The sequence below is a fragment of the Eretmochelys imbricata genome, chromosome 1 (genome assembly GCF_965152235.1).
Source record: "Eretmochelys imbricata isolate rEreImb1 chromosome 1, rEreImb1.hap1, whole genome shotgun sequence".
In the NCBI taxonomy this organism is placed as follows: Eukaryota; Metazoa; Chordata; order Testudines; family Cheloniidae; genus Eretmochelys; species Eretmochelys imbricata.
The window spans coordinates 252,847,770-252,860,404 of record NC_135572.1 but is presented as its reverse complement, the minus strand read 5'-3'; the positions used below and the strand labels follow the sequence as shown (position 1 = coordinate 252,860,404).

At 35.9% G+C, this 12,635-nt stretch overlaps 1 protein-coding gene across 2 annotated transcripts in view; it reads right to left on the bottom strand.

The window, feature by feature from the left end:
• Positions 1 to 858: 858 nt before the first annotated feature.
• Positions 859 to 12,635, bottom strand: part of FGD4 (FYVE, RhoGEF and PH domain containing 4) — a 124,316-nt gene continuing 112,539 nt past the window's right edge. For both annotated transcript variants that reach the window (XM_077827837.1, XM_077827847.1), the window contains exons 12-17: positions 12,002 to 12,032; positions 11,680 to 11,775; positions 11,161 to 11,286; positions 9,063 to 9,203; positions 7,771 to 7,911; positions 859 to 7,436 (exon numbers count right to left, since the gene is read on the bottom strand). In XM_077827837.1, the coding sequence (XP_077683963.1) occupies positions 7,194 to 7,436; positions 7,771 to 7,911; positions 9,063 to 9,203; positions 11,161 to 11,286; positions 11,680 to 11,775; positions 12,002 to 12,032 (778 nt within the window). In that variant the 3' untranslated portion in view covers positions 859 to 7,193. The remainder of the gene's footprint in view (positions 7,437 to 7,770; positions 7,912 to 9,062; positions 9,204 to 11,160; positions 11,287 to 11,679; positions 11,776 to 12,001; positions 12,033 to 12,635) is intronic.

Genomic DNA, 12,635 nt, shown 5'->3' with positions numbered 1-12,635 from the left:
CCCATCCTGGCTAACAGACATTGATGGACCTATCCTCCATGAATGTATCTAGTTCTTTTTTGAACCCTGTAAAAGTCTTGACCTTCACAACATCCTATGGCAAGGAGTTCCACAGGTTGACTGTGCGTTGTGTGGAAAACAACAACTTCCTTTTGTTTGTTTTAAACCTGCAGCCTATTAATTTCATTTGATGACCCCTAGTTCTTGTGTTATGAGAAGGAGTAAATAACACTTCCTTGTTTACTTTCTCCACACTAGTCATGATGTTATAGACCTCTAGCATATGCCCCCCCTTAGTCGTCCCTTTTCCAAGCTGAAAAGTCCCAGTCTTATTAATCTCTCCTCATATGGCAGCTGTTGCATACCCCTAATCATTTTTGTTGCCCTTTTCTGAATTTTTTTCCAATTCCAATACATCTTTTTTGAGATGGGACGATCACATCTTCACTCAGTATTCAAGATGTGGGCATAGCATGGATTTATATAGAGGCAATGTAGAATTTTCTGTCTCATCTATCCCTGCCTGCGACTTAACTATCTTGAGCAAATTTGTATCATCTGCAAATTTTGCCACCTCACTGTTTACCCCTTTTGAAGTAATACTTCAAAATAGCTGCATATCAACCAGAATTTATGTTTGTACAGCTTCCAAAATCGAAATAAGCCTAGTTTAAACTAAAATAAGCATCCACATGACGTTTTGCATTGGTTTAACATCGCATATTAAGTTAAGCCATGACAACTTTCTTATATAGACAAACCCTTATTCTCCAGTGTCATCTATATGCTAGGCATTATACTTTAAATCATTTATCAGCACAGCAATAAATCATGGAAAGATAGTCAACAGTACTTAATGATGCTTTTATTTTACAGCATACAAACTAAGTATTCAACAGGAATTAAAGTGCTTAATTTTACAATACACCAGCTCCCATCTTTATGACCAAATATACATATGTTACAGAAAATATATACAATATCTGCAAATATTTTACATTCATATATTTCTTGACCAGAAAAATTGCCACTTATATTTGCACAACTTAAATTTTGCCTCTTTTTTGAAATTTTGCAATTCAGTGTAAAATCAGAGCAAAATTTACACCTCTTTGAAACATTAGGGTTGGGTTTTTTTTAATTAAAAAAATCCGTTTCTTCCAAATTAAACTGAAAACAGTGTTTTCATAATTGAGAGGTTCTAATGCACTGCATGTATAGCGGACATTACACAGTAGGGCTGATCCAACTCCCACTGAAGCAAACAGTCTAACTCCCATTAGCTTAAGTGGTAGCAGGAGATATCTTACTGTATGTAAAATATCCTTCTATTGCAAATTGTTCCCCATGTATAACAAACTTTCTCTCCTTCCTCTAAACATTATGGCACCTCTGTGTAAAAGAGGCTTTGACACAGTTCCCTACCCTTTCTTGAACATTGCCACTATAAATAGTTAATGAATCCACAAGGATAAACTATAAATTGAAGTAGGTTAGTATCACACATTGACAGAAACAACATGTTTTATTCATGGAAATCATCTGCTTTTACCATTTGGTCGAGAAATAAAAATCTACATTTATTTGGAGGGATGGGGATGACAATGCCATGAATAAATGTGAGAATAATTTAATGAAGAGGCAGTACGAAAACCACGTTGAATATTTAGCTGAATACTTAGACTGAATATCAGCTTGTAAATCAGTTGGAAACAGTAAACAGGCAACTAAAGTAGATCTACTTATGTATTGATTTTTATCCCCTTAAGGTATATACAATTTTGTCAAAAGACTACTTATATTTTTAAATCACAGTGTACTTTTGATTGTAAAATGCTGTCTGAATCAGATCAGTCTATTATAATTGTCTTAAAAATATATGTTAATTAAGCCTCCCTATTGTTTTATAAAAAGGAGAGAGGACTAAAAAAAGCAATCTGATTGGCATATGTAAATTTCCATCCAAAGAATATATTCCGCTACAGTCCAATTGGTCAGAACCATATTGGTAAGTTAACTGCCTCTTACCAAGATGGCCATGAAGTAGATAACAGCTGGGATAAAACAAGGTCTCCTTTTTATAGTTCATTTTAAGCTCACCACAAACAGTACACTATAGAGTTAGACCCATACACACCTTGCCAATTTTTTTTTTTTTTTTTTAAGGATTCTGCACATACAATTGTTGGTATTGCCCACCCCAATTCTTTATTATTTGAATTATCTGCCTGAAAACAAATCATTTGTTCTCAAGGACTTCCACCTACTTGTTCTCACCTACGCCATTGTTAGTTGTTTTGGAGATTGCAATAGTGTGATAGAGGGTTATGAACTTGATCCAGCTCCCACTGAAATCAATTTTAAGTTGGCTCTGGTCCTATGAGTCCAGGTGAATGGCAGTAGCAGCAGCACATCTAAAGATCCCGGTTGTCATGCGCATGCCTTCAGAGAATATAAGCCAGACATAGAGCTAATGTAAAACATCAGAGCTGTTTAGGCACCATTGGAGCTATGCCAATTGACATCAGCTCAGGATCTGTCCCTACATGCTTTCATGGATGGGTCTCAAATTCATTATTTAGAATTATTTCCACAGTTAACATTTTTAAAACTTCCTGTAAGAAAACAGGTGTTCTTAGAACTAGAACTCATTAAAAAAAAAGTGAAAAAATGGCCACTTTTTTTGGAATTCCATGTTTTCCTTTTGAAATTAAAAGTTTGACCAACTACAGCCATAGTAAAAATGGGGAAAAGATTTAAAGTTTTTGAAGTTTTCCCCATCTTTTCAAGTTTCAAAGTTTTGACCACTCTACTTAGACCCTGTTTGAATCCTTGTCTGTAACCTCTTCTAAAACCTATACAGGCTTGGGGTATGTGTTCTGTATTTAGTTTCTCTGCCTCAATTTACCCCATATATTAAAATGGAAGGAATAATACACCTCTAACCCCACAAGGGTATTATGAGGCTTATTAAAGGTTAGTAAAGAGCTTTGAGATCCTCTTTGTAAAAAGCTGCAATTATATGATGTGCACACATACTTTACATATTTTCAACATTCCACTCCAATGGGAAGAGAATGTTTTCCTTTTTCAGTGCTTGCTTTTTGCAAAAAATATTTTCCTGTTGAACTGGGGTATTTAAATACAAAAAATACTCCTGTCAAAGTCAATAGAGTTGAAGCTGCAAGATGCTACAGGCTTTAACAGCCTTTAATCGTTCAAGTGTAATTACATGAAGCCATAATAAAATAGATAGGAACAGTAGTACAGAAATGTTTAAGACATATTAAAAATAATGCAAAGGGTTACCCAAATGAGATTCTGTGCTTGCAGTCATCAGGAAAAATATGTTGAAAAAATAATGTAAATTTTACCATTATTTGCCAAATAAATGTGACTAAAGCTTTTTGATTAGCCATAGTTCTGGTGGAATACAGAAAAAACCCCTTAAATCTGACAAAAACAGTAAGTAGTCAAATATCTGATAAGCTCTAAATTGCACAAAAATATCCTCCATCACCTAAAACATTTTAAAATGAGCACTTCGAATATATAGGGGTCACAAAGCTTAAATACTGTAGCTAAGGCATTCAAATACATAATAAATGAATGCCCATTTGTCACTTACACATATGTAGCATCTCTTCATGCTACTAAAATTAAACATTTGTCAATGTTTTCTTTAGGGAACTTGGTTTAAAAAACTCACTCAGGGCTGAAATTTGGACACAATCTAAACTGTTGGGTTGGAAAGACAATTTTTTTCCTCCATAATTCAGATGTTCTAACGTCATGGGAATTAAAGCATAGCAGTTACCACTTTCAGTTTATGTCTTTGCAGTCAGAACATATACTTTAAAATTAAACAGAAGCTTTCGCATTCGGGTATGTGGATTAGCCTGTGAGGTACTGGGTAAAAATACTTGGAAGAGTTGTCACTGGGTCCAGAAAAGCAACCTCTCTCCTTCACTGTCTATATCTTTTTGTCCAGAATGGTTGGCCCGTGTTTATACTTGTAGAATGCACAAAACAATCAAATAATTCTTGCTTTTCAGAATCTCCCATTATGTGCTGACTGAGAAGGGAATAGGCTTTGAGCAGACAGTTTTATGATAATAAAATGAAATAAATTATTGGGTCAAAAACCTAATTACAGATTTACACAAACTTTAATGGCTCAAAATGAGCTAATATGGACCAGGAATGAGAAAGGGACCAGGTACTGGAACACCTGACTTCTGATTCTGGCTTAATCCCTAATTCAGAGTCTGATTTTGGAAGAAGTCATTTAGGACTTGGTCTTTCAGAGGTGCTGACTCCAACAACTCCAACTGAAGCGGTTGCAGGTACTTAGCCTCTCTCAAAACAGTCAGACCCTAATCTCTTTGCTTCTCAGTTTTCCCTATCTAGGAAAATGGGGAAAATATTGCCTACTTATGTGCCTCACAAGGAAGACTGAGTTAATGTTTGGGAAGTGCTTTGAAAATATGAAGCACTTTATTAGTGCTATATATTATTATTTCCAGTCCAGATCATCCCTTCCTGTGGGAGGGGATAAAGGAGAATAAACCTGAGGTTTTCCTTACATGATTCTTTTCTATTGGGTGGGTGAGGGAGTTGTCCATTCATGGAACAGGTCCTGAAACCTCATGTAGATTCTGCATGATCCATGACTTCCAGGGTATTGGCAATGATATTCCCACTCAAGATGCACTGACAAGGCTCTCAGAAATCAGCAGTTGCCTTGGGAACTCCTTTTGAAGGCAGATCTCCACTGAGGAGAATGGTCATGGAAAGATATAATACTGACCCCCAGGTACTTCTTTCTGGCCAGAGCTCAGCCTATGTGTTTCTATGCCCTAAGCCTGGATGTCCCCAGGAGACAGTACCATTTGGGGAAAGAAGGCAATGCTACTACAGAGGAGGCCAAGTCACGCTGCACTTTCTGAGTGAGATGAGCAGATCCATGCGTTAGTTTGCCCCTGTACACCAGCATGAATCTAAGGGTATGAGAGGGCCCAACTTTAAGGGACATACTATGAACTGTAGAAGTGGTTTGAATTTTTTTACACTGCCAAAGGATTTTTTTTTAAATAAAATAAGTTGTACACTATATACTGCATTAAAATAAAGTAGTGAACAGAATTACATGCAGAGCAGTCTAAACTAAGTGAAGACCAAGGGACAAACACTGCAATGACATACATCCTGGGCAACTTTACGAGGCCAGATTCTGATTTTGCTTGGGTAAAAATCTGGACTAACTCCACTGAAATCAGAGGGTTACACCAGATTTACACTAGTACAACTGAGATGAGAATCTGGCCCACTGAGTTCAGTGAGGGTGCATAAGAGTTAGCACAGAATTTGCTGTGACTGCCTTACACTCACCCTGGTCTCCCTAAGTATTGGGCAATACAGACAGATTTGGGATGCACAGAAGTAAATGACATTAAGTGAATGACTATACACAAGTACAACAGCTGACTGAAAGATAATCTTTCACCCTCAATGATAAAAAAAAGTAAGGTCTGTCAGAGTGACAAAATAAATTTGGGGGGTAAAGTAAATCTTGATTCAAGTTACTGATTTTTATCTAATTGTAAAGATGGATCCAGAATTTTGATTGCATCTATCCCCCAGAGTTTTTGAGAAGACTATCTAAATCTGAATTTTGTGACTTGGGACCATCTTAACTAATTGCTGTATTTTAGAAAATAAAAGATTTCATTTGGTTTTTTTTAAGTCAGAAATTGATTAACTTGTTCTATTAGTGAGCCAGTCATTGCATATGCACTATAAAGACTTATAGTCCATCTAAAATGTTACAGAGAAATCCTCTTATAGCAGAGTCATTTGTCCCTACATAAAAGACTATTAGAAATGAAGATTCATCACGGGCCCAATAGTCAAAGCCTGACTCAGACAGGTAAGTCTTTATTCCCAAGAGCCCTAGTGAACTCAATAGGAGTAAGGACTACTCATGCAAGTCAAGAATTGCAGCATCAGACTTTATATCTGAGTTCATTCAAAAAGGCTCTAACATACAGTATGATGTATAATCCTTGCAGATAGTTTTTAGTTATCACTAGCTGATGCAATATGTGTATTTGTGAAAGTTAAAACACTTTAAACACGTACAAGTGTTCCAATGACCATAAAGGCAAAAAAAATATGATCCCAGAAGATCATTTAAGATCAGGATGTTAATTGCTAAAGCACATACTGTATTTTAGAAAGGTAGCACCGGCACCTTAAAGATAACAGGCACAGAACCAAAAAAAAGAGAGAAGACTACTCTTTTTTAAAAACACAGCTGGAATTCACAAATCCATTACATGCCACTTAAATTACTGCTATTTTTTAAAAATTCATAATGTATAAAAATAAGATCAGTAGGTGTAAATTAGTTAAATCACTAAAGAGTGATTTTTTTCAATTCAGAACCCTCTGCTTAATTTGCAAGAGAAGACATGCTTTATTTTAAATAAATTATAGACTAATAAGAACCTATGTACTGTCATGAAGCAAAATCAAGTACAATTTTTTCTAACACTGTACATATATTGTACTTTTATTTTAGCAATGAACTTCTAAACTGAAACAATTAGATTCTTTTCCTGATAAACTGACAAAAGCCAATTATTATAAAAGCAATTTGCATTAAAAAAGTGAATATAACATATGTACAGCATTGTGTAAGTAATTCTATAAACTAGATACAATAAACCAAACTGTCCCAGTATATTTCACTACAGATCTATTTTGGCAATGTGGAGGTATATCTTTTATACTGATAAAGTCCTAACATGTAAAGGATACATCAAATATCCACATTCTTTATTAAAGTAGCAAACTTTAACACAATAGCAAGTGAATCATACAATGCAATTTACTTTGAGACAAACAAGAAGTACACTAAAGTTAATAGGTTTTGTTCTTTTAATGGCATTTATGTTTTTTTAAAAAAAAATTCTGTGGAATGGGTCTGTACATTAACTTCATTGACAGAACATAAATATAAGAAAGTGATCTCTAAATAGATCAGTATCTTTTCAACATAAAGTGCTAAGAGATGCATGTAGTCATTAGGAGAATTTGCTTCTTTTGCTTGAACAAAGAAAAATTAACCAAGAATCTGACTGGATTATTTTAAAACAGAACGTGGTCTTGAGCTTCAGCATTCGGATTTTTTAAGAAGATTCAGGCTGCTCCTCTAAACTCATCTGCAATTCATTTTGACATTCCGGTGTCTCACCTTTGACAGCTAAATGGATGACTTTCAACCATTTTTGTTTCAGTTCCTCGCTGTCTGCTGCAAAGCTGTGTACAGATTTGGACTGGGTCAGTTTAAAGCTATGCGGGAGGTCAGCACTTCTTGGAGTGTCATCTACTGCATAGCCCAGTAGTGGAATTGTAGCCAAAGCTTTAACATCCTAGGAAAAAGAAATAAATCCTGATAAAAACCTGCTGTGGTTCACAATACAGGCTGAAAACAACTCCTTGACTATTCCCAGACCTGAAGAAGGGCTCTGTGTAAGCTCAAAAGTTTGTCTCTCTCACTGACAGAAGTTGGTCCAATAAAAAACGATACCTCACCCACCTTCTCTATACATCCTGGGACTGACACTGCTACAACACCACTGCCTACACAGATTTCCCCTTATTCTCACGTTACATCTTTTTCCCCAGATGCCACAATGGGGCAAAGGAGTGAGGGGGGTGGGAGGGATTTTCTATTTGTTTTCACTCTGTTTCCTCGCTACATACCTGTGGAGCACCATACATGTATAGCACGAGAGCTTCATGTTTAGGAATAACACACCAAGCTTTCTGCCAAGGCTTTGATTTTTCCATATATTGAAGAAAGCTACATATGACACTGTTTCCAGAGACTTCAGCTGATTCAATCTGTGGGGAGATAGTACAAAGTGTCAGAAGGAAAATATTTTCCTTAAGAAAAACTCAAGTTTTCATGATGTTGACAAGAATGCATAAAACAGAACAATTAAATACAACACCATTAATAACAATCTGTGGAAGTTTCTCAGAGATGTTCTGAAGTGCTAATGAGGAGCCAAATCCTGACAAACGTCTGCTGAAGATCATGAGAGTTTGCCTGATTAAAAACTGAATAAGGGCCTGAGGGTGTATGAAAAATAAAAATGTATCGAGATATATATTCAACCTCCCACCCTTAAATATGCCCAATCTGTCTTGCTCCCTCCAGAATTTTTAAAGTGCATGGCAGAATCACCCTTAACTCTTAATCTACCTCCACCAATGTTTGGTTGCTAGATTCTTTAATATCTGAAACAATCTTTCTGATTTCTAGCATGTCTACCATGAAGGCATCCAAATGTTACCAGCAACCCATCACAATTATGCTCCTCTTTTGGCATTCAAAATTTTATGAAAGCATCCAACAGAAATGTATTTTCAAAGGTCATATTGGAATGCAACCATTTTTCAGTCAATTTTTCAGACAATCAATCTTAGGTCAATTTCTCTTGATGTTCACCCCAATAGAAATCTATCTCACCATGACATGTTTTTGCTAATATTGAGAGATTTACTGCTACATAAATTGATCAAAACTAAGTCTTGTTACGGGTATTTTGAATGTCATCAGAAATATCTGAAATTCTCTTCATTCTGGCCACAAATTTCAAAGATATAGCATATTTTGGGGGTTTTTTGAACTAGCATACTGAAGATATATATGGTGAAGTCCAGTAAAAAAAAATTATTCAACTTTGAGGATACATATTCAATCTGATTGGCTCAGAGATAAAGAGTAACTTTCACTGAGTTCCATTGCAGCCAGCTACGATGATTTACCTAATTGGCGTACGCAATCCGATTGGGTGGCCTTGCTCCAAACTTCAATATTGTTTATTTGTGAAGTGGTAAAAAAACAAAACAAAACAAAACAACAGAATTTTACTGGCTCATAGGACTTTTCAGCTAGTGATGAGCCAACAGATTCTTATTGTATGTAGCAATAGATGCCCATGCAGGAATTTTACAGATTCAAGTATTTCATTCTTTAAACAGCGTACCTCCAAGATGCCTTTCTTTTTCTTTTCTTCACTGTCTGTGCAACCCATTATAATCTGATAGCAGTCCTTACAAACTTTGTTCAATTTATTGCCATCGTATTCAAGATGAGCTTTATAATCAGAACATTTCCAGCAAACCACCTTAGGAAAAAGAAATAATAGATTAAGCAAGAAAAATTACCAGCAAAATCTAATGATCAATTTAAAAACTCCTAAAATGTAGATCAAGTGAGGTGTAAGTGCTGTCTTCTGACACTGGCAATGCTATCTATCATACCAATTGTAATTTAAAAGAAAAACTTAATTTTTAATTATATTTCACTATTTCTTGAATAAGTGAGTGCTTTTTACCTTTCAAATTGCTGGACTGAATAAAATGCGTACTAGGATTCTTTTAACTGTTCTACAATTTAGGTCCTGATTCAGGAAATCACCCACATTCAGGATGGGTGCTTACACAATGAGCTTGACCTTAAGCACATGTTTAAATCTCACTGAAGTCAATCAGTGCTTTCGAATGTATATCTTCACATCAATATTAAGGACAACTTGAGTATAAGATAAATTCTCCTGCAGAAACGCCCCCAGTCAGTTTAGTCTTGTGGTCCTTTTTCTGCAGGAAACACTCAAGAGGTACGCTTACTATTTCATTCTCTATATCAGTGGTTCTCAACCCATTTACCATTATAGGTGGCACATGCAGCTCTCTCTGTTGCGTGGGGCCACATCCACACAATATATATACTACCTGTATCGCCCAGCATGGGCTGCAGCTGTGTGCTGATTTGGTCACGGGTTGAGAACCACTGATCTATACACTCCAATACATATAAAATGACACCATGTTTTTGTAAAAGAAATTGTTGCTTTTGTCGGAAACAAACATCTTTTAACTTTGTTACGAAATCTAAGCATACAGCTTCATAGTTTGTTATGAAACAACAACGACGAACACATACCAAGGGAAGAACTGAAACAGTTCCATGTTGTACCCCGACAGTGAACTTTTTTCTTTTAAATAGACTAAAACAAGAAAGCTAGACTCCTAAAAGGTGTAGGAGGAAAGTCTTTTATTGTAAACATTTTTCAGCAGCAAATATTCCTCTGAGGAGAAAAAGAAGCCCAGCATGAAAAACAGAAGAGAGTGAAAATAAATTTTTTTTAGTGGTTGTAGTAGCTAACTGGAATAGTACATAAGCGGTACTATGTATTCTGCACTCTGATATACCACCAAAACAAATGTTTTTCGTTGGGCCCAACCCATACTAATCTAGATCATAAGGTCTTCAACCAAAACCCCTAATGAAAAGTAAGTGAGCAATATCAAGTATCATTTCTAGAAAAGACTTCTGGCAGCAACCTGAATTAGCCTTTAAAAATATATTTATATCCCCATGAAACAACATTTTAAAATGAAATGGAAGGACATGCATTAGAGAGAATACAAAAAGAAGTCAATTAAGAATTTCCTGAATCACCAATCATGCGGAAGGAAAAGGAATTATCATAAGTTTAACTGGGCACCTCTAAATTGGAGGAAGCAACCCAAAAACTACTAAAAGAGTTAGTGCTAATCAGAAAGAGCTAATGACAATGCCTGAAGCATAGTGCAAAGCACAAAAGCAAAGTTATGAATGCAGTAAAGGCATGTAAATGTACATTATGCAAAATCACCCAGGATAAACTCTGAGACTAAGATTAAAATCAGGCGTTGCACCATCACTTACTGGAGAAAGAAATAACTTACTGGGAGATGAGGGAAGAAGCATGGTAGTTTTGCTCTATTTATAGTGCATCCCAAGGTGAGTGCATAGGTCATAGTTGATCTCGTCTGGACTGATATTTCAGGCATTTTGCATATCTTACACATTTAGATACCTAGCTCTGCTAAGAACAATTTACAAGAAATTCTTTCCAGCTTCTGCTCCGTTTTTTGGCTCACCTAATAGAGCTGCTACTTACAAACCAAAGGTCACAGCTGAAGTCTCTGCTGCAGTAACATGAACAACAACCAGCTACCAGATGGGGACTCTAAACAACTGTTTAGATCTGTTCTAGAGTCTGGTCACCCAGCTAGCAGATGTAGCTTTGCACTTACATGTCCACATGCTCGACAATGATGCCTTCTCCTTGTCAGTGCATTGAAGGGCTCTTTGCATTTCATGCACATTGTTACTTCATTATCTCGGATCCATCTTGGTGCTCTCTTCCCAAGCTCAGCCTTCTGAAGAGGGAAAAGAAGGACAATTGTGCAGTATTTTTAGTAGAGAAAATAATTATTCTCTTCCTCTGGAAAGGAAATGGCAAAGCACAGCTCAAGCTATGTTTTGAAATCTACGCAAGAGATAGCTAACAAAGAATCCAGTCAAAGATTGTAACACATTGCCGAAAGGACACTCCATCATTCATTTTAGAAAGAACAGGATTGTTTATAAGGCATGGTCTGGCTCATAAAGGGAAATGGTTGACCAGCAAAATGATTACTTTGTAATTCCATTTCTAGAAGAATCCTAAGCCTGAATATGCAGCATCTGACACCCTCCAGCAATATGCCATTTGTAACTGGAAAAGGACAAAAAGGGCACCAGTTGTACAAAGCTACAGTAACTCAACTTACAGAAACTTCAATGGGCATGTCCTCATATTCTTTTGCAATGGCATTTCTGAAGGTTTCATTCCTCTGATGAAAAGCTTCTATGGTATTCTGAAGAGCCTATTATAAATACAATGGATAAAGGTCTCAAACATACAAATTTAATAGACTCTTTGAAATTAGACTACTTAATGACCAACAACAAAACTACCAGAAATGTGAATTAATTACGATCAGCATTTGATTTCATCAGAAGTTAATATTTCAACTTAAATACCACAGGCACAGCCCAAAAATAAAGGTTTTTTTTTTTAATTAAGGAAAGTCAAAATGTAGATGTGTTTACCTTTATCCATTCTTCCTTATCTTGTTCAGAACTAAAACAAACATTGACATATTAGTATAAAACTAGCTTAGGAAACATTAGCTCATGGTAGTTGGTGAATGAAGCTGTAACTTACAAAAGAAGCAGAGACTTTGAAATGATTCCAACATTTATAAAAACAGTGTTCATGAAACTGTCCAGTTAAAAATGGATCAGAATCGTGGTTTGAAGTCTGGTAAGTTTAATGGACTAGAATTAAGTTCTACGTGAAAGATCATCTTAAATGCACTCTGTAAACATATATAATAATGGCATTTCCAGCATTAAGCTTTCTTAAAGCACAATGTATAAAAGAAACAGCACACACATTTCAGTGTGAATTTAAGATAGCTGTAAATGAACCAAAATGGGAGAAACCGCATCAGTATATATCAACTTTTCCCTGCAGCTCCCTTCCTCAAATTAAAGTTAAGTAAACAAGAGCAGAAATAAAAAGGGTTGACATAATAGGGTGATACTATCTAATAGAAACAAAGGAAAGTTTTGTTTTAACACCATAAACCAGGCATCCGTATGTTCCCTTTTATTCACTGGCGTAGGTGGTCTTTCGAAGACAACAGGGCCAAGCATTTTCCACCCAGAATCTTGTACATTA